A 27,173-nucleotide genomic window follows, 5' to 3' on the forward strand; every position below is an offset into this window, starting at 1 on the left:
CTCAGACATCTGGTGTGAATTTTGGGGTCGTCCTGTGCAGGGACAGGAGTTGGACTGGGTGATCCTTGTGGGTCCCTTCCAACTCAGAACATTCTGTGATTCTATGATTGATTGTCTTCTGTGATAAAATGACTGGATTTGTGGATGAAGGGAAAGCAGTAGATGTCATTTTGGGTAAATTCATGAAGGAAGTTTGACAGTGGCTCCCACAATATTTTTGTATCCAAGTTAGGACCCTGCAGCCTAGATGGGAGGACAAGTAGACGAGTAAAAAACTGGTTGCGTGGCTAGGCTCAGAGGGTCATGGTTAATAGGTCACACTTTACCTGGAGTAACAAGTGGAGTACCACATAGATCTATCCTGGGACCTGTTGTGTTTAATAGCTTTATCAATGATGCAGAAGAGGCAACAGGGCTTGCTTTTGTCAAATTTGCAGATGATCCCATACTCAGGAGTGCAGCTGATGTGCTTCAGAACTGGGCTGCTGCCCAGAGGGACGTGGGCAGGCTGGAAGAACATGCCAGCAGGAGCTTTTTGAAATTCCATGAGGACAAATGTCCTGCCTCTGGGAAGGGAGAGGCTTTTTCACTAATCCAGACTGGGGACTGCCTGGCTGGATAGCAGCTCTGTTGAAAAGGTCCTGGGGGATGTTAGTAAGCTGAAGATGAACGAGCAGTATGCCCTGGCAGTAGAGAAGGGAGCAGCGTACTAGGCTGTAATGACAAGAATATAGTCAGTAGATAAAAGACAGTGATTATCCTCCTCTACCTGGTGCTCATTAGATTGCATCTAGGCCACGTACTGTGTCCAGTTTTGGGCCCTGCCCCAAAGGGGGCAAGGAAGATGTTGACAAACTGGAGCTAGTTTAGCAGAGGGCCAGCAAAACAGTCAGTGGCTGGAGCATTTGTCCTGTGAGGAAAGACTGAAGGAGCTGGGTTGGTTCAGCCTGGAGAAGGGACAGCTTTGGGGGACCTAACAGTGCCTGGCAGTGCCTATGAGGAGACCACCAAGAAGATGGATCCAGGCTCTTGACTGAAGTGTATGGTAGGAGGATGAGGAAAAATGTGCATAAATTGTAACGAGAGTTCCTGGTTGGATATAAAGAAAAATTTTTTCATCATGAAAACAGTCACGTTCTGGAAGAGGCTGCCCAGGAAGTTGTGCAGCCTCCATCCTTGGAGATTTTAAAGATGCAACTAGATAGGGCCCTGAGCAATTTGGTCTGCACTTGTATTGAACCTGCTTTGAGCAGGAGATTGGACTGGAGACGTCATGAGGTCCCTGTCCACCTGCATTATTCTATGATTCTATGAAACTGGGTACTGAGTGAAATAATCCTTATTTCTCTCCATCAATTGTAAAGAGATCCTTGGATAACTAACTCAGCTGTAGACCTCTATATCATAAATATCTAATTTTAGATTACGGGAATCTCACCTGGTGGGCCAGCTCTAGAACATGTGACTGTAGACCTAAGTTGCTGTAGACTCTAGAGCATCTGTGTGATAAAGGTATTGCAGGTAGACTTAGTGCATCTGTCCATCTCCTTGCCCTTCCACACCGTAAGCGTTTCCCTGAAATTCCTGCTGATCCTGACACCATAGTATGGGTTATGTGTGCCTTTTCTCCAAAATATGACCCTGTTAGCTCTGTTCATGCTGCTTTCTCCTTTCCCCCAGTTATTCTCAGCATCACAAATGCTTCACCTGCAAAGCAATTAATGATCCAATTATTCTTTCCTTTGCCTCCCCCTTTCACCTGGAAGAGTAGTAGATGACCTGTAAAAGGGAAGATATACAGCCAAGCTGTGAGAATTGGCAGACGTGCATTCATGGAACGAAAGTTTAAATGTTGTGGCACAGCAGGTAGAGAGGAGACTTGGTTATGGTTAAAGGGGAAAATCTTAATAAGCATCATCAACCAGTTTCTCCTACAGAGTTTTTCACAAGCATCGCTTTCTTGAGCAGACACCAGTATGCAGCAGCTGTCTCTCCCTCATCATTTTTCCCCTTCCAGTTTTCTTATTTTCTGTAGGTGTCTTTCCTGGCCAAAAAAGTAATGGATCTTAGGATTGACTGGATGTAGCCTTCAACAGTAATCATTGTACATCCAACAAGGAAGCACAATCAAGCTTATCTGCTGCCTGTAGGGTCTCATGAGCTCAGCTATTAGTTTCTAAAAGATTACATATGTGCCATAGTGTTCACATATGTGGAAGCTGTGAACTGCATGAGTGGAATGCGCAGCAGAGTGAAACATAAAGGATGATTTACGAGTGAGTGTAAACACACGCATGCTGATTGTGTTTTGATCGCTTATTAATTAGCTGGCAAATGCGTGGGGCGAGCTCAAGCTGCAGTTGTGCCAACAGTGAGACACTGAATTTCATTAAGAGAATTCACGATACAGGAGGAGCACGCCAGCGCTATATAAAGCTTCCTGGCAAGACCTGTGTGTCTCTGTCTAGTAGGGATCTATGGGTTTCTGCTTTCAGCCTTAGGTGCTGTCCTGTCATCCCTGCTTTGGAAAATTAAAGGGTCGTTTATACGTTACGCATCCTGAAATAGATTTGGGTATGGGTTTGGGTGTTGGAATGTGATATATTGCACAGAACTTGAGGTGGTTCCTGCTTTGAAATGTAGTATGTAACAAAGTGCCATTTCTGAATTAAATATGATAATTAAATCCTGTACCCATTTGTGTGTGGCAAGCTTGTTCTCTCTTTTTCTAACCTGTAACCCAGCTACTTAGTGATGTGGCCTGTTATTTCACAACAAAAATGTCTGTTCTCCTCGCTTGGATGAGTAGTCTATCTAGATGACAGGAGTTACTGCGTTACAGTCCAGCTCATCCTCCTTGGAGCAATGTGTAATACTGGCTTGCTGTAGTGGTGAGGAGTCGTATTCTCTCTTTATTCTAAACGGAGTTACAGGAAACCTGCCTGGGCAGGCAGTCAGTGTGAAAGCAGACAGTGTATTTTTCTACTTTGAGTCTCCCAACAGAATCCCAAGGAGAGCCCCTAGTAAGTGGTTTACAACTTTTTTCCTTCACAACCGAACTAAAAAAAAATAAAAATTGCTGTGTTAGTTTAGATACGAGTATTTGCATGTGCTCACTTACAACTTAATGACTTGATTGAAACTGCACCAAGAGAGAGTGGTGGACCGTGCAAATAGAAGCAAAGGGGTGTGCAAATGCTTGACACCTGCAGCAACAGTCTTGCTACAGTGTGTTTGTAGACATAAGCCTCCAACTGTAGGAGTCTGGTTTGTTGTGGGCTTTGCCCACAACAAATTTATCATTTCCAGATAATAAATTGAATTTAGATCATATAATGACATCAAAAGATGTTGACTGAGGTTGTGTCTGCAAGAGGTAAGCAGCCTCTTAATCCTCTTCGCTGCCTCTTTCCTGAAAATTGGTTCTGAGTTTGATACATGTTTTCCCTTGGAGGCAGCAATGCTTCCTGCTGGCATTTCTTGACTTCGTAACATCCACCAGGGACAGCAGGAGGACCTGATGAAACAGCTAAACAGACATCCAGAAGACTCTCCTGTCAGTTCAGGAATCTGTTGGTTTGGCATGTGTGGCTGCGTTTCAAAAACATGTATCATACCAGTGCAAGGAACATAGTTTTCCTAAAAATGTAAAGAAACTACCATGCAAAATACAAGACTTTGGGAGGGGATGAGCAAGGTCTTTATAATAACCAGTCATACAGGGTACATTTATTATTTAAACTAGAAAGGCTGAAAAACATGCTTTGTGACAATGTGAGAGGAGTTTTCTGTGTTCATAAAGAGTACAGTACTGCTTATTTGCAGTTTTTCTAAACATAATTCTATTGCTTCATCATTCAGCTTATTTTAGCAAAGAAAGGTAAGTAATTTTTTTTCAGTTATTCTGATTCTGTTCTGTCATGGAGCTGACAAAACTTGAGTTCTTACGTTGGGAGTGATTGCTGATTATGGAGTATATGGCTAAGTTGAAGGAGAAAGTGCTGCTCAAGTAACTTTAATAATATGTATTGTCTGAAAAAAGGCTGAACGTGCTGGCAATGCAAATCAGAATAGAGAGCCACTAAACCAGATGGTCAAAATGCCTTCATAAATTGATTAAATAGTTATGAATGTGTCTTTTCTTTCACACTGTTCAGATATGCCAGATCATCCTTAGTCCATGTAGATCACTGTAACTGCAACAGTTGATCCGTATGTGGGGTTCTGACTTGCGTGAATGAATGGGTGTAGTCATTAATATCAGCGTACCTTCAAAAGCCCTTGAAAAGTTGACACGATGCATGGTCTTTAGCCCCCAAAGTGTGTGTATAACTTGCAGTAGGTGCGCAGTACTGCTGAACTGAGGACTGAATTAATTTTGCCTGCTCAGAATGGGAGAGCTGCATTTTTTGAGGACAAACTCTGGAATAACAGAGTGGACAGTAAGGTTTGCTATTAGAGAGTAGGATTGCTCTTAAAAACTGCTAGAGATATTAGTCTCATTCATTTAATAGAGCTGGACTATCAGAGGAAGGTCTATGCCCTTTCTTATTAACATGCTTGGAAGAATTTGTTATTAATAAATTCAGATGCCTCACTACGTATGGGGTGTCTTCCATAAAGCTTACAGATAACCCTGTGTTTTCACAGATTCTTTACATGGGATAATGGATGGAGTATTTCTGTTTGAAGATGTTGCTGTGGAAGACAGTAAAACCATGCAGGGCTATGATGCAATTGTTGTAGAGCAGTGGACTGTCCTGAAGGTATGTGTGCAGTTTTTCTTCTTCAATTTTTTTGTAAATCGAAACACTCCAAGACTGTGAGGCAGACTCTCATGTACTGATCTGTGCTTGAACAGCGCCAGACAGCCAACTGAGGTAAAGGGATGCAACGTAACAGTTAATGCCAGTTAACCACACTCTAGGTTTGTACGATGCACTTTTGATTTTGATAACCTCCATGCTTTGGGGGGGGGGCGTAGGAAATGGGAGTGATGGTGAGCAGTGAAACTCAAAGCTATCTGTCCCAAAAATACAGATGTCTGCTAGATTAACTATAAAGAGGATCTCCATTGGTTTTCAGGGCAACATGATCACACAAGTCACTGTAGCATCGCAGTTCTAAAGAAGGCAGCCCTTTGGGTAGGCTTAGCTGCAGTAGAAACGCACAGATAATTTCATTTGCTTCTGTCTGACCTCCTTCATATGCTGAAAGAACTGTATATTCTGGATAGGTCCCTATAAACATACCATGTGTGTCATAGATTGGCTTTTTACTGATTCAGGATCCAAGTGTGCACTTAGATCAGTAGAAACTCTGTTTAGATCAGTCAGCACCGATCTTCCACAGCAAATTTGATACACAGGTGTTTGAAAAGCTGGGCTTTAAATTCTTTGTCAGTTGAAGCAAAAAGATCATATGGGAAAAAGAAGATACCATCGTGTAACTCTTAGAAGGTTTTTTTTGTTTGTTTTATTTGATTACTGTAGTCTGCCAGAAATAGATGTTATGTATCTATAAAGGTGATGCCCGATCTTTTTGCTTGGAATATATTGTAAATGGTGTAAAATCCTAAGAAAGACAAGCAAGGCACACACATGCCAAAAGGATGGATTAAGGGAAAATGGGACAGATGCTAGACTAAATGTGTAAAATTCCAGGAGACTAGGATCAAGGATTTGCTTATTAGATGATGACTTTGTAGTGTAGCAAGAAATGTCCATATAATAATAGCTAGAAACTTCTTCTGAAGTGTCATGCGTTAATGGCAACTTTTCTTCTGCTAATGTGCATCTGAACAAACGATTCCTGTATTACATTTAATGTTACTTCAGTTATTACAGACTTGACTGTAAGTTCTTGTTCATTTTTAGGGTCAAATTGTGGTGTTGCCACTCAGGAGCAAGGTTTTGGGATAATGACAGATGGTTTCGTGAGTGCATTAGGTCAGTGCTGATCACGAAGGCAAATGTTAAGAAGCTTTAATGTTAACCATATGTTAAAAACTGCTAGGAAAGAAATAGAGGGTGAAACAGCAAGCATATACTACTACATACTACTGTATAAGCCGTGGTTTGACAGCACCTTCTTTCAGAAGGTTATGTTAGCACTGTAAATGTTCAGAGAAGAGCAGTGAGGATGATCAGTGATACAGACAGCTTCCATATTAGGAAGACTTTACACGGTGTGTCCTGTCGGCCTGGAAAAGAGTTGGAGGGAATGGAATAGGTAGAGGTCTCCTAAATCATGGGAGGCATGTAAATAGGGATTGACTGCCAGCTCTTCCAGTATAAGAACTAAGGGTTGTCAAATGGCACTACTCAGGGCCAGGTGCAAAACAAACAAAAAGGGGATAATTCAGGTAATTCTTCATGCAGCAGGCAGCAGATCTGTGGAACTCCTTTCTGGAGAATGCTGTGGTTTCAAGAAGTTTAGATGGGTTCAGGTGGAAGCAATGTTGTTTTTTCCTCTACCTTACCTGTCTCTGTGTTTTACAAGCATTTTAATTCAGATCAGGAGTGCATTTTTGAAGTGGACCCCCAGATCCTCCCCACTTAATATGACTCACATCACAGAATAGTCTCATATTGCCCAGGCTGGATTCCTTTCAGCAGAAACTAAACCAGATGTGCTGAGAGGAAGTACACAAAATATTTGGGGCAGGTATCCTGCATGCTTGCCTTGATATATATTACTCTTCCTTAGCTGTCACTTATAGCCCTGTTGGAGACAGCTTTCTGCGTTAAATGGATTCTTAGTCTGAACCAGTTTGGCTCTTAGACAACCAGTGAAAGGTTCTCTGTCTCAGTAGGGTATTGCAACAAAGTTATGCATAATGGCCCCTACGCACCTCTTAGTTTGCTCTGTGCGGACACAAGAAGGTTTGTCTCAAGCTACATGACAAGGACAGCATCTGATAATGGGGATATTGTGATGGCAGAGTGGTGACCACAACACTAGGACACAGCAGAAGAGTATCTTCTAGAAGGGCCCCTTGAAGCGTTAGAGCCCTGGTAGGTGGAGTATCATTTGCCTTCAATTCTAGCAATTCTGTGCTGGAGACACAGCTGGTCAACAGATTAAGGAATCAGCCTCCATCTGGTGTGTCAAGAGATGCTGAGTGCTGCACACCATGTCTGTGTGAGGGCTAACATGGAGAATCTCTTGTTCCAGAGATAAGATTTGGTATGTGCAATTTCAGAAACTGACTGATAGCATATACACAGCTTGTCAGTATGATCAGATTAGTCTCTGCTGTAATTTAAAATTTGAATGCTGTGTGTTCCCTGGCAGTTTGGCTCTTCTGAGATTGAGTGCCCCTCTTTTGGGGACATTATGACCATGTTACCCACCAACCTGAAAGTGGAAGCATATGGAGAAGAAAAAGCCTGCTGAAGGAAGGAGATTGAGGCATTGGGGAACTCTTGCAAGGGTCTTATGCATTTAGAGGAAGAGCAGAGCTGACCACCTCTGTTTTCTTCTCCTGACATTTAAATAACTGCCTGGATATTTCATGCCTCATACTTTCTGAGACATAATAGGCACAGGTAGGTAGAGTCATCGAATGAAAGAAATACTGGAAGCCAGGGGATCTGTAGGCACTGGCCCAGTGTTGCACCCAGAAGACTAAGTTGCCTCTCTGTTAAACCCTGCCAGAATTCACCTTTATTTACCATAAACATGGAATAATGCAGTGGCAGAGGAAGGGACTGTAAAATGGGGGATGTAGAGGGAAGGAGACAGAGTTCAGTAGTGACAGAAGATGTCCGAAAGCCAGTAAGGACTTTGCTTCCATTATGCGTACTTCAAAATATAATTATCACAGACAGAGATAATTATGGAGCAGTGGAATGACTCATTAATATAGACTTACTTTTTTTTTTTTTCCTATAGGTTCAGCTCTGATCTAGAGTAACCTTTTCCATTTGTCCTTTTCATTGGTACCAAGGCAGTGGAAGAAGCCCTGATGGGCAGCATGACATAAATGTGTATAATGGATCCTTATTTTAAATTTGTATTAGATTTGATTATCTGGATGGGCTATGGACTTGTTCAGATGTGGTCTGAGCTGAATGTAAATTTATTGTGCTGTATCCCAATTAAGAAGAAGAAACAAACAAAAGAATCCCAGCCACAGCAAAAGAAAGCTGCTGTAAAAAGGAAGACATGCAGCATGTATCGATGCTCTTAGTAATAAAAAGAGAACCTTTCTAAATGAAAAGGTAAAGTTCTGTTGTTTAGCCATAAAGGCAAAAGAGAGGGGTTAGCACACCTTTTAACAGAGAAAGTGCTGCCTTTTTAATTGCTAAGGCTAATAGAGAAAACAAGCTGAACAGTGTGATGCACTCTCTGTGTGTGTAAAATGTCAGTTTGTAGAGGATGTAAAGCTTGCAGCTGTCACAGTATGTGGTCCCGCCAAGCAGCAGACAGGATGTAATAGCTCTGAGTAATTTAACTCTTTCTTCTCAAAGTAGAGCTGTGGCATCCTCTGCAAATGACCACAGGACTTCTAATGACAAAATGCTGCTCTCATCCCTGTCACTTTAACTCTAAAAGTGTCAGGGCACATTATTTCGACCGCAGCCTCTGAGATCTAGCACTGAAACTTGTTTGATGGCTTTAATTCTGCTTGTGTAGGCAAATGTGGGTAGACAGCTCTGATTAATCAGAGCCTGCATGATTTCCCTCTCCCCAACTCTAATCTGTCACCTTCTCTTCCCCATTACCCAAGACAAAACAGCTAATGCTGTCTTTAAAGTTGACTGCTATAACATTTATTTTAGATTTCTGCATTGTTCTGCTTCTGAAGCCTTGTTCATTCTGAAAATATTATCCTTAATTTACAGGTATTTTCTCATTGAAAATTTTCAGCTGGTGATTCATCACTTTTTTATTTTCTGCTATATCATATCTTTGGTGTATTGACATGAGTGAAAATCTCTAATGCATCATGGTGTTGCCATTTCCCTGGCATAACTGAATGGGGGTCAGTGTCCACTGTAGACATGGTAAACCTTTTAAAGTGCAACATATCAAAAGATTTAAAAAATTATCTCTGCTGAGCCTAGGTTGCAAGTTGCTTTAATGTAAGCCTTGAGACAAATTCCCTGGAAATGAGGATTTGATTTGTCTGTAAATCTGATTTAGGTCATACATCAGTTAAGCTATGTTCTGCTGTCTCTAGCCATGGGAGAAAGGCCTGACCAGGTCAGCAAAGGAGCTGATGGCGATGGGCATGAAATGCAGTTGTGTATGTGACCCTCTGTACCACCCAAAGGACATATATGTTGCCTGGGTGTAATACTTCAGCATTTTGCCCCTTGTTGCTTTTCAGGAAAAGCTGAACAAAAACCTTCAGGAGCCTGTTATCTTCAACAAGTTTTTATAGTTCTCGTTTCTTTCTTTTAAGTAAGATACAAAAGCAGCATGTATACATACATATTTGTCTACCGAATGCAGTAGACATATGCTCTATATAGGATTAAAATGCACAGGCTAATCTTTCTTTGGTTTTGTTGATAAATTCAGTAATAAAATCTAGCAATATGAATTTGGAACTTTCCTGATAATTGCAGTATTGAACATCTAGCAAAGCGAACACTTCTTCCATGTGAGTAAAGGGCACTTCAACTAAACAGGCAGAAAAGCACAGGATTTAAACCAGTCTGAATAAAAAAAAAATCAATTCCTATCTGTCACGGTTTGCTTAGGTGTGTGACAAGATCAGAGATAAGAATTAGTTCTCTGCTCACCCATAAAATCTTTCAGGAAAAAGCGAGCATACAAGATCTGAACTCTCCACTTAAGAACAAGCTGAGGAAAAGTATTTCAGTCCTCTTTTGCACTTCCTAAAAAACCACGCAGGGCACAAGTCATGTTTCTTTTCTGCAGCAGGTCACCTTTAGCCATGCAGTAGTGCCCTGGCTAATGCACCTCTTTGATGCCGTGCTGCTGCCAGGCAGGTTTGGGAGGGGTCTCAGCATTTTGGGGCACACAGGAAGCAGGCGCTGGGACCCCGTAAATTGCATGTGCAGCCTGCATGTAAGTGAAGGGCAGTGCCAACGTTTGCTCTCCTACTGCCTGAACTGGTGGCAGTAGGCAGGCTGTGCTTCAGCTGCGTTTCTCTCATGGGGACTACAAGGATGTTGTGAGGATATGCAGGGAGAAGATCAGAAAGGCGAAGGCGCAGCTGGAACTTAAACTGGCCACCACCGTTAAAGACAACAAAAAAAGTTTTTATAAATATGTCAGTGACAAAAGGAGGGCCAGGGAGAATCTCCCTCCTTTGTTGGATACAGAAGGTAACCTTGCCACAAAGGATGAGGAGAAGGCAGAGGTACTTAATGCCTTCTTTGCCTCAGTCTTTAATAGTCAAGCTAGTCATCCTCGGGTTTTTCAGGCCCCTGAGCTGGGAGATGGAGATAGGATGCAGAGTGAAGTCCCAGTTGTTGAAAAGATGGCAGTCACAGACCTGCTTCTCCACCTGGATGTGCACAAGTCCATGGGCCCAGATGGGATCCACCCGAGGGTAATGAGGGAGCTGGCAGAGGAACTGGCCAAGCCACTCTCCATTATTTATCAGCAGTCCTGGTCAACCGGGGAGGTCCCGGATGACTGGAAGCTAGCAAACGTGACGCCCCTCTACAAGAAGGGTCAGAAGGAGGATCTGGGGAACTACAAGCCTGTCAGCCTGACCTCGGTGCCAGGGAAGGTCATGGAGCACATCAGCTTGAGTGCCATTATGCAGCAAGTGCAGGACGACCGAGGGATCAGGCCCAGCCAGCATGGGTTTATGAAAGGGAGATCCTGTTTCACTAACCTGGTCTCCTTCTATGACAAGGTGACCCGCTTAGTGGATGAGGGGAAGGCTGTGGATGTTGTCTACTTGGACTTTAGTAAGGCATTTGACACAGTCTCCCACAGCATTCTCCTGGAGAAGCTGGCTGCTCACGGCTTGGATGGGTGCACTCTGCGCTGGGTTAAAAACTGGCTGGACGGCCGAGCCCAGAGAGTGGTGGTGAATGGAGTCAAATCCAGTTGGCAGCCGGTCACGAGTGGTGTTCCCCAGGGCTCAGTGCTGGGGCCAGTCCTGTTCAATATCTTCACTGATGATCTGGATGAGGGGATCGAGTGCACCCTCAGTAAGTTTGCAGATGACACCAAGTTGGGCAGGAGTGTCGATCTGCTGGAGGGTAGGAAGGCCCTACAGAGGGACCTGGACAGGCTGGACCGATGGGCCGGGGCCAACTGCATGAGATTCAACAAGGCTCAGTGCCGGGTCCTGCACTTCGGTCACAACAACCCCATGCAACGCTACGGGCTGGGGGAGGAGTGGCTAGAGAGTTGCCTGGTAGAAAAGGACCTGGGGGTGTTGGTTGACAGCCAGCTGAACATGAGCCAGCAGTGTGCTCAGGTGGCCAAGAAGGCCAATGGCATCCTGGCCTGTATCAAGAATAGTGTGGCCAGCAGGACCAGGGAGGTGATCGTGCCCCTGTACTTGGCACTGGTGAGGCCGTACCTTGCGTACTGTGTTCAGTTTTGGGCCCCTCACTACAAGAAGGACATCGAGGTGCTGGAGCGTGTCCAGAGGAGGGCAACGAAGTTGGTGAAGGGTCTAGAGCACAAGTCTTATGAGGAGCAGCTGAGGGAGCTGGGTTTCTTTAGCCTGGAGAAGAGGAGGCTGAGGGGAGCCCTTATTGCTCTCTACAACTACCTGAAAGGAGGTTTTAGCGAGGTGGTTGTTGGTCTCTTCTCCCTAGTAACGAGTGATAGAATGAGAGGAAACGGCCTCAAGCTGCGCCAGGGGAGGTTTAGGTTAGATATTAGGAAAAACTTCTTCACCGAGAGGTTGGTCAAGCATTGGAACAGGCTGCCCAGGGAAGTGGTTGAGTCTCCATCCCTGGAGGTATTTAAAGAACGGATAGATGTGGTGCTTGAAGACATGGTTTAGTGATGGACTTGGCAGTGATAGGTTAACGGTTGGACTCGATGATCTTAAGGGTCTTTTCCAACCTTGACGATTCTATGATTCTATGATAGCGGTGGAGTGGTGCACAAAGCTATTTTGCAAAAGCCAACTTTTGTTTGAGAATAAATTATAACCAAAGGAAATTATGCTGGGGAAGCTGCATGGAGATGATTAAGCTGTGTGTGGTAAGGCACCCGGGAGTATACAAGTTCTCAGGTAGTGTTTTTCTATGTTGATTTTTTTCCCAAAAACAGTCGATGGACAAACAGTAGAATCAGCGCTCACCTTAAGGTACAGCACACAAGTGTTGCAGGAATTGTGAAACTAAAAATGCCAGAGTTACTTAAGAAATTGTACTGATGGATTGCTAGATCACATTTATTTCTTGTGCTCCATGGCCAATTATGTGGAGTTGTCCTATCATGTGCACGTTGCCTATGCAATAGTAAGTTTAATCCATTTCATAAGATGTTTCCATGCCTCCTTTGTGGAGAACCCTCCATGTCAACATGTTCACTTTGTGGAGCTTTTGCTACCTATCCTGTGCTTCTATAAATGCAAAATTCTGTTGCTGTGCAAAGGTGCTTCTGTGTTACAGGTGCAGGCAATATCAGGAGCACTCAAATGTTTTTGTTAGTTTATATATATGCTAGAAGGTAGGATTTGCATGCACAGAATCCACTGAGAGAAGTGGGCTTTGTGGGCACAGGAGGGTTTTTTGGTTGTTTTTTATTTTACCCTAGACGTGGAGACAGATGTGAATGCTACTCAGCAGCCTGTGTGTGTATTGACATTGTGACTGGATACATCTGAATTGCAGAAAAAACGTCTTAGTAGGATGCTACCCCGTATAGTGTTACAGCCTTATTATATTCTCAAAATATTTCACAGTGCATGAATTCACATATATTAAGTAATCATAAATAACTCTAAATTACATATGCCCAGAATAATGAGCAAAAAGCCTGTCTGTGGATTTATTTATTACTTTTTTTTCTACCAACTTTCCACTAGGGTCCCAATTTGGCAGCTAGTCTGTGTTGGTGAGTGACCCATCTGCTGTCAAAAGCCACTGGTGGTTTCTAAGGGTGCGGGAGCCGTTCCACACCCCTCTGCGATGCAGCTAATGGGTGTGTAGCAAGTGTGTGCTAGCAAGGTGCTGTGGTGTATTACACGTGGAAATTTAGGAGCAGCTCAATACTGGAGGAGCATAGTCCAACTTTTTTTGCTGAAACAGTCGCGAAACTTCTCTTTTGCTTTCAAAAGTGTTTTTAATGGATCGATAATGTTATATTGTTAGCAGAAAATACCTTTTGGAAGAAGTCTAAAAAGGAAAAAGGCGAATAATTCACAAATTTAGAGCTTGGATTTAGTCTCCTTGTCAGCTGTGTTTCTGCAAACATAAAACATTTGCAGCATGCTTTTCCCGGGTCATTCTCAGGCAGCCCATATATTCAGTTTCCCTGTTTTCCACTGAGGTGCAAGTCCTGCCTTCGCCACTTCCTCCTCCTCCCTTCAGTGCCCTCGGAGAAAGCTCTGGCTTTGGCAGCAGCGGGGACTGGTGACCAGCCCTGGCTGGGGGTGCACGTTGCCGCCCTCGCGGGCTCTCCCCTCTCTTTTTCGTGAGGAGCTGGGTTTGAACACACTGCTCCTTTTCCCCCACAAACAGTAGGTAACACTTTCAAAGCGACTCGTGTTTTTTACTTCCCCTCCTCTTTGCCATCTGTCTGTAGATCTTAGTACGCAGTCTGTTAGGATTTGCCGATAAAGGTTTTATTAAGATGTATTTAATGGGATTTTCAATCTTCCACTCTTTAATCTGTGTTGGAAAAAAATATTAAATAGTGACTATCCATAGCTGCCTTGTAACTAAATCACATGCGCTTAACCCAGGAAAGAATGATTTCTGAAGAACTTCTTTCTGTCTCACAAGAGCTTAGTAGTTGTCTTATTTATTATCTTGCTGTGGTTAAAATCACCACGGTAGGGGGAAAAAAGAAAAGAAAAATTGTTAGTGCAGTTGTTTGTGTGGCTTGCCCTAGATATTAGCGTTATCATTTTTTAATCTTTTTTTTTTTCCTAATGAGCAGAAGCAGCTGCGAAAGGAGAAAATGCTGAAAACAAACAGTACAACTATAAATAAAATGAATTCTTTTCATGTGATGCAAGTCAAGGGAAAAACCTAGCTCAATATGCTCTGGCTTCTTGACACTCAAGGTGTGATCAGAGATTACTTATCATCCACAGGAGAGTGGGAAGCGAGTTAATTAAAATTTTCCACCCTTTCACTGAATGAAATGTCTCCTGGTTTGAGACGCATTATTTGAACACTTCTTTTTCAGTAGAGCTCTGGCACATACTTTCTACTTCTACTGGTGTTCAAATCCAATATTTGCTAGCTGGAAAGAGCATTGCAGTTTCATCTTATGGAACTCTATGTTTGAAATTTTATTTCCATTGTCTCAAATAATAGTACATAAAATAATTTTAATTATTGTATTAAATATTAAAAGAATACAAGATGGCACTTTTCCTCTGCCCACATCCCCCAGCGTGTTGTTTGTTTAGAAGCATTTTTGCTTTGGAAAGCATTTAATATGACACCAATTAAAAGGTCTGCATAACCGTGACTCCTGCTGGCACACAAATTCCAGTCGTGGGATAGGATTACAACCGATGATTCAGGAGGGGGAGGGAGAAGTAATTTCTTGTGGTCTTAAAGAAAGCTTCAATTATCTGTATTTGCAAGTAAAGCTTGAAGCCCATATGAATTACACCTCTTTATTCAGGAGTGACTCCTTTCTCTTGTCTATCATCTTCAAACGCAGCCAATTATTAGTAGTTCATTCCCCCAGGGACCTGGGGAAGAGGCGCAGCGTCTGACTCCAGCGAAGTGTCGTGCAGAGGCAGAGAGAGCTTGTTAAAGAGCATGTGGAGCTCGGAGGAGGCGTGCGCCTCTGCATAACGTACACGCTTCCTTCCTCCAAACAGCCCAACACGCAGATTGTGCTGTCAGGTCCCAGCACATATGAAAAATAAGAGGTCACCTTTTTGTAACAGTTATACAGCACTCTTTCAACAGTTTTTTGCGTTTCCAGGGTTTTGGGTTTTTTTTAATTTTTCTCTAAGCTTAATGGACTTTAATCTTAAATTTAATTTCTGATAACTTTACACTTTTGAACGTGCTTTATCTGCTCTTTTCCCTTCTGCCCGCTGGAATTGTGAAATACAACATCATCCGCTGCAGATGATGCTTAATCCTGACAAGTCAGACAGGTCCAAAGCCAGCCGTGTCTCGCCACTCAGAGCCTGCAGGGACAGTGGGCTGTGGCAGGAGTGACGGCGCATCCCTGAAACAATTTGGCTTCTGCAGCAGTCAAATGAGCTCTGCGTGGTATTGATGTCCTTCCTCATTGCCGTAATCTCCCTCTGATTTTTGACGTTTGTTGCACATCCTGATGCAAGGAGAAGGTTATCCTTGCTAATCGCCAACCTTAGGCAATGAATTCAAAATAGAAATCCTCTTTGCAACATAAGATGTCGCTTGGGGCACAAACAAGGTCTGCTGTGCCAGTCTTTCCTGACCTGCTAGTCTTCCACCCTCTAAATGAGTGAGCTCCTTCTGGTTTTCCCTCTACAAACACTGTTTGATGGAGGGAATGTTTTGGTCAGATCCTTTTATGTGTTCTTCCAGGCGCCTCATGGCAGGCTTGTGATGGTGGATGCTCCGACCTTATTCTTAATGCTCAAGTTGCATATTTTCATCTTTGTTTTTGGAAGGCGTTGTTGACCAATCTCATAAATCTCAGTGTGTTATTAATGTGTTTTCTTGAGACATTAGCTCTTAAAGGCATCTAGATATGTCATAATTATTGCATTACACTTGGACACTCTATTTTAAAAACTGGAAAGAGGCTGGAAATATCCATCTTGTGGAGGGAAATGGGCGTCTGAGGAGACTCTGAATCTACCGTGATCACAGCTGTAGGATAAGCCCTGATCGCTTCAGAGGACACAAGTCAAAGGCCACACGGTATTGCTCCCCCTCTTGCAGGGCATCTCTTTCCTCTCCTGGGGACAGCAGTTCTGGTCTGTACATGGTGATGTTGTAAAGTAGCAGTATCTCTCTTAAGTCCCTGAAAGCCTCTGTACAGAAGTCAGAAGTGACATTAGTAGAGTGCTCTCTTGCGTGCATTTTCCGGAGTAGAGTTTTTAAACATTCTCCTTTTTAAGCGGGAGCGATGCAGCTTCTTCAGCTCTTTGCATTTGTAGTCATGATCAGGTTTTTAATAGGTATAGTCAGGCAGTCATTCAGTTATGAAGATATCAAGTGACCTAAATTACATTCGTTAGCAGAAAGGAATAGCTGAGACTGGATTTCACTAAAATACCTTGAAATAACTACAGCAGGATTTGGATTAGTTCTGATCAAATGACTATTTTATTACTGCGGAATAAATGGATTTTTTTGGAGCTGCAGAACTATTGTGCCTTACCCAGTGTTGAGAATTGGCAGTTAAAACTCCTTGCGTGCACATGAAACCAGTGTAAGTGCCTGAGCTTTTTGGCAAATATAATTGTTATTCCAAAGGGAGACAGCTATATTTGTAGAGACTAGTAGTTACCGTTTGCCTGCTTTGTGTTTATTAGAATTAAAAACTAGTAAATATGCTCTAGCATCTATTTGTTAAATTACTGAAAGTCTTGGCAATTAGACACCTCACTGGAGCAATCTTTGTTGAAATCACCAGTGGTTCTTTCTGTGTGAATTACAGGGTTTGCCGTCCAGTAGAAAGGGAATTAGCAGGGCTCTGCTGGGTAGATCGGCAGCTGGAGCCAGACTTCTGCACTGGAAAGCAACATTTTCGTTCTCGCCCACAGATTTCCTGATTCAAAGTAGCAAGGAAACGCTGCATATTTATGGTGATAAAAGCAATAGACCTGTACTTAGATTTTATTTTTGTTGTTGTTGGCTATTTTGCTTTTGATCCATCACAGCAGAGTAACACGACTGATTTCGGTACAGATCTTCAAGATTGACTCTGGCCTAGACAAGAGCAGAATCCAAGCAAAGCAATGTTGTTGTTTTTTAACTACTTGAATATCATTTTACTTGGGAAAAGATAATTGATAAAATACAATGAATTTGTCCTGTCCTGGAATTATCTAAAGCTAGATGGATGACTCAGGCAGTGTAAAAAACAAGATCACAGATGTTTACCATTTTAAACAAACTCATTTAACAGTTTAGGATGTAGAGGCGATCGGTCCTGCGTCTCATGTTTTCGAACATTTTCCTTCCTGCCTAGCTGAACATACAAAACGACCCACTGCACTACAAAACCCCTTTCTCCCTCCCAGAAAACCCACACATGTATTTTTTCTTGGGTTTTTTGTTTGTTTGTTTGGGTTTTTTGTTTGGGTTTTTTTTGTGTCAAACTGAATGTCGCACTCCAAGTGATGATGCTGTTGATTTTTCTTTCCTAGGGAGTTGAAGTGCAGACAGATTATGTTCCGCTGCTGAATTCCCTTGCCGTGTATGGCTGGCAGCTGACGTGCGTGCTTCCTACTCCGATTGTGAAGACAAACAGGTAGGGAGGGGATGGGCACTGCCTTTCGGCCAGGGAAGTCGCGTACGAGCACCACAGTCCCTCCAAGCAATTCTCCGTGCAGTTAGCATGGATTGCCTTGCATGCACGCCATAGCTGCTCTTGCAAACCCTGCTGCAGCCGTTCTCTCGGTTTTCGGAGCAGCACGAGCTGCGTGGGGCAGGAAGCACATGTCTGGTGGGCAAAATACTGCAAGGTGGCAGTGTGGTTTCGGCATAAATTTTCTGGGTATTGTCTTCACCTCTCTGTAAACTCCTTGATTGTAAAATTCCTGCTCTGTATCTCCCAGTAACTCCTCTTAGGCCAAAGACAAAACCTGTGATAACATTTAGAGTGAGATGCTGCCTATGTGAAGACAAGTAATTTTATTCTTAATCGATGTTTGTCTAATGCCACTGGTATACACAGTCTAGCTGAGCAGAACCATGTGAGATTGGTGTATCATTACTCTAGTAGCCTTGTTTGCATATATAATCATTCTGCAGTCTACTTTGCTATTATTAAAATTCCGAGTTTTTAAATATAAATGCAAATCATATAAAAATACTCTTCATAACTGTGGTGAAAAATAATCATCCCACTTGTTAATCATGAAGATGGCGCATTCTGGATTTTCACTGGTCAGGAATATATTTATATCTACACCAATATAATCAGTCATGATTTTTTATCTTAAAAGAGTAAAAATACGCCCAGTTCTTTATGAGGTCTAGATGAAGACTACTCCTACACATAAAAGCCTAAAAAGTAAAGGCCATCTGTACTGGGGGAAAAATGATATTTAAGTTTTTCATATATGTTTAAATATAGGAGTGAATGCAAAATCATAATTATGATTTGTAAGCCCTGTCTCTTAAAGGTAAATATAGTTTTCTTTCTCTCCTAGCTTTCTGTATCCCATTTTTAACTTCAGTAACACAGGTCAGGCTGACGGTGCAGAAGGGCACCCACCCACTCTAACCGCTGGTGACATTTGGTTGTGCCTCCTGCCATGCTGCAGGCCTGTATGGAGCACCCAGCCCCATTCCGGATCGGTGCCCCGGGAGGGAGCGGGAGCACGCCGGTGTTGCTGAGACGCTGCTACACACAGGCACCAGGGCGTTTGGGTTTCTTGCTTTTTGTTCCAAACAATGTGTTCTGTGTTTACACACTAATGCTAAAACATTCAGCAAAAGTGTGTCACAGGCTGAGGGGCTCTATCAGGCCAAAGAGTTGCTCTTTTCCCTCCCCCAAATACCAGGCTGCTCAGAGGCACTGGGGACAGGCAATGTTCAGGTCATTCTTCATTTTGTTCTTCTTTGACCTGCAGAAATAAATGACTGAGATGGATTTTTGCTTTGAATGATGCTGGATGTGAATTTAATTCATTCTCAGGAGTGTGCATTTGTTTCTTTTCAGGGAGGGGAATTTATCTACAAAGCAAATTGTATTTCTTCAGAGACCTTCTTTGCCCCAGAAAGCAAAGAAGAAAGAATCTAAGGTAAATAACCTTGAGTTCCTGGTTTCTTTGTTTTTTGTTGGCGGTATTTTAATATTGTAATTGATTTCCCATAGAAGTAAAAATGGCCTATGCAACATCTCTGTGCTACAGCAGCAAGACACAACTGAACTGTTCAAACGAAAGAAACAAAAAATGCTCAAATGATGTGAAAGCTCTTATATTTCATTCTCTGTTGAACTCACAGCAGCAGAAAAGACGTAGATTTCTTTTTACAGCTCAGCCATAAACCTCCACACATGACCTAAAATTCTCTGCCCATACTCCCTGCCTGCAAGGTGGAACCAATACTGTTTTCTCTCACCCATTGCCTGTCTTTTCTATTTAAATTGCTCTCTCTTTCTTGCTACGTGTTTTGGTAAAGCCTAGCACAACGTAGGCCTGGTCTCGGCTGGTGTTTCTATCTGTTGTGTGAATGTTAATGATTTCTGCTAGAATTTAACCAAAAAAAGCCCCCTGAATCCAGCTAAATTATCCGAGAATGTAGCTGACAGCTAATGATGTACATACGTGGATACACACATGTATTCCCATTTCCATTTTTAAATGTGCAGCTGTGGGAATCCCTGCCCAAACCTGTCACACCGTACAGCTGAGAGGGAAATACAAGGACTGGAAACTGGGAAAGTGCTGACCTTCCTATAGTACTCAAATTTGCCTTGCCCTTTCAGTAGGCAGAGAGGGATCAGAAAAGCCAAGCGAAGTATGGAAAGGGTCCCTGAAACCACATGATGAAGAGGTTGCTCATTAATACAGTCTCAGTTTTGTTCTAGCTCTGTGCACTTACATGAGTGCTGGCTAGCCAGATGTCACCTGAAGGAGTGGTGCGCCTTAGGCCCTGGAGAAGCTGAGCTAGAGTAGGAGATTGGAAATGCTAAGCAGAGCTGAGCACCAGGAGCATTTTACCCAACATTTTGGATAATTACGGATAGTTTTCATCTATACACCCCTCACTGGTTTGGAGCCAGGTTCTGTGAAAGTTGTCTTTTAGATCCGGTGGAGACCAAAACAGTGTTTGAACTGACTGAAGTAGGAGAGAACCGCTGGGAGCACGACTGTGATTTAGGATTTACCCTCTCTCATTAGCAAAGCTGGAGCCCGGAGTATTCTGTGAACATGTTACAAAGCCCATCTTTCTTGTTTTTTCTCTTTGTTGTCAGGTGATTAAAGGGATCTTGGGATGAGGGTTGGAGTGCCTGTATTTGGTCATTCTTTTCCTACCACTGTGTGTGGTTTTAATGGAAAGGGTGGGAACCAACAAGCAATTGTGTGACTTCAAATAGAGAAATTAGTGTGATACTGCTTTCTTGTATTATAATAACAAACACATACCATCCAGATGACTCAAAACTTTGTTTAAATTTTTCATTCGGGGATATAAAAACTTACTTGACAATGTCTGTTTGACAAAACAAAGGATTTACTCGTTGGCAGTATTAAATATATAGACATATTTGAGGGCAAAAATTACTACAGCACATTTTCATACCAAAGGTCAAGGAAGAATGGGGTGCATTGTTTATAGTTATATGCAGAAATGTAAGACCAGTTCAACGTCTGTAAGTGGTGGCTGTGAGTCACTTCAAAGATGCCAAACCCGGCATTTGATTAAGTTGCTGAATATTCTGCACATACAACGTCAGAGGCTCTCAGGGTTTTTTTAACTTGTGACACGGCATGTCTAAAATGTTTACAGGTAACCCTCAGAGGAGGGAAATCGGCTGATAGGATTAAAAGGCCATTGCAGTGTTGGAAACTGATCCATCCTATCTGTGCACACCAACCAACTGCTGTTCAGTTTAGCCAGAGCAGAAAAGGAAACATGCAAGGAGTGGCACAACTTATTTTTCTCTTCAGTAAGACAGAAGTACTCTTATTAGTGCAATATTCAGTCAGTGATAGGTAGTCGTGTTCATTCACTTTCTACAACAGTGATGCTTATTTCAACAGAAACTGGCTGTATGCATTTTTGTGAAACAATATAAATACCTGATTAAATACACATACATCTGCACATAACACACAGAGTCTCCTACAGTTTGATCTTTGTCACATTTAGGGCCCTGATCTTACTTTCTGTCAAAGAGAGCTTTGAGCTAAAGGGGAGTTGTGGGTGCCCAGCACTTCTGCAAATCAAAGAGGAAAATATTCAGGCGTCTCTGAATTTTAAACAGTTGAGCTCTAGAACAGAGATGTTATCTTTCCTCTTTCTCTAAATTGTAGTATCTAAGTGAAAGATAACTTCCTCTAAGTAAGACCAAGAAGAATTTTGTGAAAGCCAGTTTCTTTTTCTTTTTTTTTTTTCCTTTTTGCATTAATTTCTGGCTAGCAGGAGGAAAGAGCATTGCTCCATCTTTGTAATCTAATAAACTTAATAGGTTTCGAATGGCTTTTTGATTAAGGAATAAATAGCTAGATCAAAAATGTATGAACACGAGTCCTTCTTTTGACCAACTTCGGCACAAACCTGGTTGCACTGGAAAAAATGGCTTTTGGACCAGAGCTGAATTTGCTGAATGTCCTGATGAGATTATTTATGCCATCCATACATCGCCTCCTAACCCATCCCTGAGTTTCCATCAGCATGGACACTGCCGACGAAATGGTTGTGCCATGTCGACGAAATGCCGACATTCACATGTACTTAGCAAACCTGCGTAGGATGGCTCAGCAGTGGCTTGGAACATGGTCTGGCTTTCCTTGGGAAGGTCCGTTTATTTTTTGACAAATGAAGCAGATATATTAGTGGCATATTTGTCAGCCTTTGTATATGTTCCACCTGTTGAGTCAGTATTTCAAGGTACTGCTAGTTCCCCTTTTTTTAAAAATAGTAGTTAAAACAGTTCTGAAATGGCAGCTGTGGTAAGTCTTGTGGCGAGTGCTGCAAGAGCCAGCTTCATGCTTTCTCATCAAAAAACATTCATACAAATGGTTCCAAATATTGTACTGTTTGGGTATAGTCTTGGGTGCCATGTTAGTTCTGCTGCTAACCTGGTGGAAAACATTGGCATAGCGCCACAGGGTTGCTTCCCCCGTCTGCACTTGTGCCGCTTTGCACATTCTTGCGTTGCGCACAGCGCAGGTTGGCTGCCAGGGTGCTGTAGGCCAGCGTAGCCTGTGGAGGGGAGCCTACGAGGCATGTGAACTAGCAGAAGCAGAGTGCATCGCGGTCTCTTTTCTCTGTGTAATAGGTAGATACGTGTAGGCACAAATGATCTGAAGCCGTCTGATTTAGTCACGCAATTTTTTTTAATCTTAGGTCTTTTTGGTCAAAGTAGTCTTTGAATTAAAATCAAATAAAAACATTTCTACTCAGGAAAGTAAATGTCCGTGTGAGATTGTCTCTAATGGTCTTTAACATTTGGATCTCTTATTTGTAGTTTCACTGGAGGTTCTCCAAAGACGACATGCACAACAAACAAGTGAAGAAGTCCACAAAGGCTAAATTAAGTACTAGGGAGAAGCAAATGGCAGAGGAGAAGCAGGAATTTGAAGTCACAGAGAACACAAGAAACTTAGAAGCGCAACTCTCAACAGCAGCCAAGCCTGATCCAGAACAGCAGCTGGGTGATGTCATAGACTTGGGAGACGAGGTAGCTGGGACCAACGACAGAGGTACCCATCACGACGGGGCATCAGAGGAAACGTGTCCTGCCAGTTACGATATCGCTGACAATGACGCGCAGGTCTGCCTCGGCCAGAGTCCGCCTGGCTGCTGTGCGGATCAGGTAACGGAGGGGGCAGACGGTGCTCCGGTATCGGACGGCTGCAATGGCAGCGACGGGGCAGGGCTGGACACGGGCTGCTCCTGCGAATAAGGCCGACGCTTCAGGAATCCTGGGAGTCGCTGATACTTTGCCAAGACAAACGAACGGGTTTTGCTAATCACCGTCGCTAACTCCAGTGCTCAGTTCAGCATTTCTTTGGCATTGTACTTTACTTTGCTCCTTAGCACACCAATACCATGATGTTTTAAGTAACTACAGGGCCAGGGCTTTTTAACCCACAGAAATTCCATCCACTTTACAGAGTGGGAAATGCCCTACGCTATCTCTTAGAGCTACACTTTAAATTAAAAAGTAGGGAAAGAAAACATACTCGGCTTTTTCTGTGACCGACTGTACCAAGCTAGGTTTGTATCTAGGTCAGGGCAGCCGTTCCACTTGGTCAGATTTTACTCTATAATACTTTCTTGTCCACATATCTTTGCTGGAGAAGTTACTGTGCCATATGTTATTTTGTCATTAAGCGTGTAGTGACATGAAAATGGTATTTGGGCTTAAACAGGCTGAAATGGGAAGGCTTAGATGAGATGGCTGTTATCTGTATTTATCTCAAATAGCATACTTACTGAGGATACGCTCTTCTGAGTTTTATTAACTCTTGCAGATCTTTAAGCAATAAGCAAATCGTGTGCCTATTTTAGGCACACCGGGTAAACGAACCCCATGGTAAATTTGTGCGAGGCAGCTGATTCCAATATAAAATGCGATTTCCTATTCACTCACATTTATGTTCTCTTTGCCAATCAACAGTTCCTCAATAGCTGGGGGGGGCTTCAGAAGATAGAAAAACGGGGGGGGGGACAGGTAAAATGTATGTCTTTCAGTGGCTGTCTTCACTGAAATTGGAATTAGATGTTCTCTCCTGACCCTTCGAAGTGATTTTGCATCCCTTCCTCACTGGTAGAAATTATGTTGTGGGAAAGAACTGAAATTGTACACAAATAGCAGGGGTCAGTGGCCAACAAATGGCTCTAAATGACCTTACAAAATGAAAATACCTTAATAGAGGTTTTTTTTTTTATACAAGTAACCATATTTTGGGACTGATACCTAATGGAATTCTGTAAAATTACCAACATTTTAATGTTTGGAGCTACATTAAAATATTTACAGGTGAATGTACATGTGTAATATACTTTCTGTGCCGATGTTCTCCAAGTACTTCGGTGTTCTTAAAAATGTAGGAAGTAGTTGTTTCTCTCTTCTTAACCGCCTTCATCCCTATATAGAAATGGTCAAGTAATCTGGCCACAAGGTGAGAAATACACGCTGAATTCCCCTGGTTTAGAAAAAGGAAGAGCTCCGTAAGTGATCTGCTGTTTTTTCCCTTGACTGATTTGTGCCTGATAATCCTCCTTAGTCTTCACATCAAAACGCTGTGCAAAGAACTACGTTCTGTATCAAATGTGCACCTAGGGTGGCTCAGAAGCATCTTCCATGCCTAAAAATTATACACTTGGCAGAACACTGCAGAGAAGGGAAAAATCGTACCACTTTGAATATTCATCTAACTGGGACAGCGGCACTCAAGTTTAACTTCACGCACGCAAAGCACGGTGGGATGAAAGAGTTTTTTATTTTGCATTCAGTGGTTTAACCACAGGACTAGAAGTGACTTCAATTTCTGGTGGTGTTTGTCAATTCTTTCATTCTGTTTCTTGAAATTAGACTGACGTTCCAGTAGCCTGAAAGATCTGTTGTTTCAATTGTTCGACTTAAATACAAGGTCTCTGCTCTGTACAGTTTTAAGTACTTGTTTGCAAATTTTATTAGCATAAGATCCTTCTGCTGGTGGTTTCTATTTCAAGGACTAGCTTTGCATTAATCTTGTTTAAAAATATACTGTATTGAATGAACATTTTACTAGTAGAAATTGTTGCAGTAGAAAGAACTCTCCAAATACTTTTGAACAGAAAGTGTTTGTTGGCTTGCAATTTGACCTTGTTTCACTGGATCCCAACTGCTTACAAAACTAAGGAAAAATAAAGGTCATGAGGAGATTTCTTATTTGTGGTACTTGCACAGCTGCCAGTAATTTGTCCCCAAAAGGAGGAACTCGGGGTCCCCAAGTGGCGATGAAGGGGAGCTCCTTACTCCTGAATTAGCAGGAGTTACTAGTGGTAGAGAACTGCTACTTGGTTTTCCGTCACCGGTCTGACAGAGCACGTACGGGCCTGCGAGGAAGCTGCGCTTGTTTAAGCGAAAGCTTGATTTCAGGCTTTGTTCCTGTCAATGCTGGGGCGGCTCAGGGTTGGGAAGATTCGAAGGGAACACTCGTGTTTTTTCAGTTTAAAAAGGTTTTGGTTGTATGGTCACACAATCAGTTCCAGCTTGTGACTTTGAATTACTCCGGGTGAGTTCAGCCGCCTGCGGGTGCGCGCGCGCTTTCCCCGCGCCCCCGTCGCAGGTGAACTGGGAGAGCTCGCGTCGGCCCGCCGGCGGATGATAGGGGGGCGAGGGCCGGGGAGGGCAGGCGCGGGGCGCAGCGGCAGGGCTCCCCAGCCGCTGCGCACCTCGTGGGTCTCGGCTGCATCGGCCATGTGGGGCTTGAAAAAGCAGGGCCACCAGAGTGGCCGGGGAGATCACAGAAAGCCGTTGTCACCTGATTTGAAGCCTGAATGGAGAAGAGAAGGGGCCGGGCCAGAGCTGAACTCCCGCGTCTGAAAACCTGACCAACGCGGGGAAGCAGGCCAGCAGCGGAGAGACTGTCGGTGGGAGACGCTGAAGCGGGAGTCTGGCTGCAGGGGTGCGGCCCCCCTCTCCTCCCGAGAAGCCCCCGCGACTCTGAGCCCCCAGCTCCAGAGCAGGGTGCGTCACCCCCAGCAGAAGGTGGAGAGAGAAGCCAGGCCCTCTCCTTTCCCGTGGAGAGCCGCCATTTTAAGCCCAACCTATTTTTTTTTTCCAAACCAGACGGAGTCTCCCGGTAAGGCTGCAAGCTAATCTTACTTTGCCACTCTTGTAAGGGAAGGAGCCGCTGCTTCGTGCTACCGCGTGTTACCGATGCCGGCTGGTGACAACGAAGCACTGCAGCACACGCGCGCGGCACTTTGGTGTATTTGAACGTGCACGTGTCCTTGTTAGACCAACAGAACCCAGGCGTGTACATCGGCCCCAAAAGTCTCCTCTCCTCGAGGGAGGAGCACACGGGCTGCTCTGTCGGGAGCAGGAGTTACGCTGCTGGTGTTTGGAGCAGGGGGTCGCCTGAGCAAGACAACAGTCGGTAAACGGGATGAGTTCCAAGGAGAAAATCCAGCTCAGGCAAGTAAGGAAATGTCAAAGGCTGAAGGAAGACGGCAGAGAGGAGCGGCTGAATTAAATGAAGGATGGAAAAGGGGTTTTATATTGAAACAAACAGTGGGGGGCGGGGGTAGAGGGGTAGAACTAAGATGGGTAGGAATTCCAGAGTGTTGAAGCATGGTAATGAAAATAGTTTATGTAGAGTTCAGGATGGGTTAAATGCACAAACGATTTGACTGGCACTTCATCTTCCATAATCTCTTTGAGTATTGGATCTGTGCACTTGAAAACAGGATAACTGAAATAGCTCAAAGTAGCTTTAACATACGCATGGAAATGAAGGCAAGTACCAAACAATATACTTTTCTTTTTTTTCTTTTCCCTAATTTGGCTCCCCTATCAGCCTCCGTTTTGGAGGTGAGCGGAGGAAGGGCTCTGCCTTTGCATACCCTGCTTTTTCTTTGTAGTGGCCGTGACTCCGTACGCGTGCCTCAGGGAGCCAATTACAGGGCAGACATAAAGCACCATCAGCTTTTCATGCAGGAATTTCATCCTCCCGGAACTGAAGAGCCCAAGAAGAGCAGATACTAATTTCTTGCTGATAAATGCCTCTCAAAAGTATGAGGAACGCTGGCTAACAATAGCAACGCACCTATGAATTAAGAGTTGTAGATGCAGCTCCCGCGTCTCCGAGGCTGTTAGTGGGGACGTGCTTCTGGCTTTAAAAGGCGAGCCTCGCAAAAGCCTCCATCAGCAGAAAGGTGCCTGTGGTGCTGAACGCGGCAGCTGACTCTCATCAGTGCCTTACCCATACGCTGACGGGGGGGAAAAAAAGGCTTTAAGTGCTTTCTCTTAAAAGCACCCTACGAACTAAAATGATGTAATGATGATGGAATTGCCACTCTTTTTCCAGTTAACTAATGCAAATCCTATAGGAATACTTCGTTGTACCAGATGAGCGCACAGCGAACTGGTAAAATAAATGTCATAGGAAGAAGAAAAAGCTTCAGTCTAATACGGCTGTAACACCGGGTAACTCACAAACCATCTCACCAAGTTTAAATATAAACGTA

At 43.4% G+C, this 27,173-nt stretch overlaps 1 protein-coding gene across 2 annotated transcripts in view; it reads left to right on the forward strand.

Moving 5' to 3' along the window:
• RFTN1 (raftlin, lipid raft linker 1) overlaps positions 1-24,879 on the forward strand; it is a 119,309-nt gene extending 94,430 nt beyond the window's left edge. For both annotated transcript variants that reach the window (XM_087746952.1, XM_087746998.1), the window contains exons 7-10: positions 4,651-4,766; positions 17,459-17,562; positions 18,979-19,060; positions 22,459-24,879. In XM_087746952.1, coding sequence (XP_087603078.1) covers positions 4,651-4,766; positions 17,459-17,562; positions 18,979-19,060; positions 22,459-22,896 — 740 coding nt within the window. In that variant the 3' untranslated portion in view covers positions 22,897-24,879. The remainder of the gene's footprint in view (positions 1-4,650; positions 4,767-17,458; positions 17,563-18,978; positions 19,061-22,458) is intronic.
• The last annotated feature ends 2,294 nt before the right edge of the window (positions 24,880-27,173 follow it).

This window comes from Nipponia nippon, unplaced genomic scaffold (genome assembly GCF_047370975.1).
Source record: "Nipponia nippon isolate SJK-2023a ecotype South Korea unplaced genomic scaffold, ASM4737097v1 scaffold_1, whole genome shotgun sequence".
In the NCBI taxonomy this organism is placed as follows: Eukaryota; Metazoa; Chordata; class Aves; order Pelecaniformes; family Threskiornithidae; genus Nipponia; species Nipponia nippon.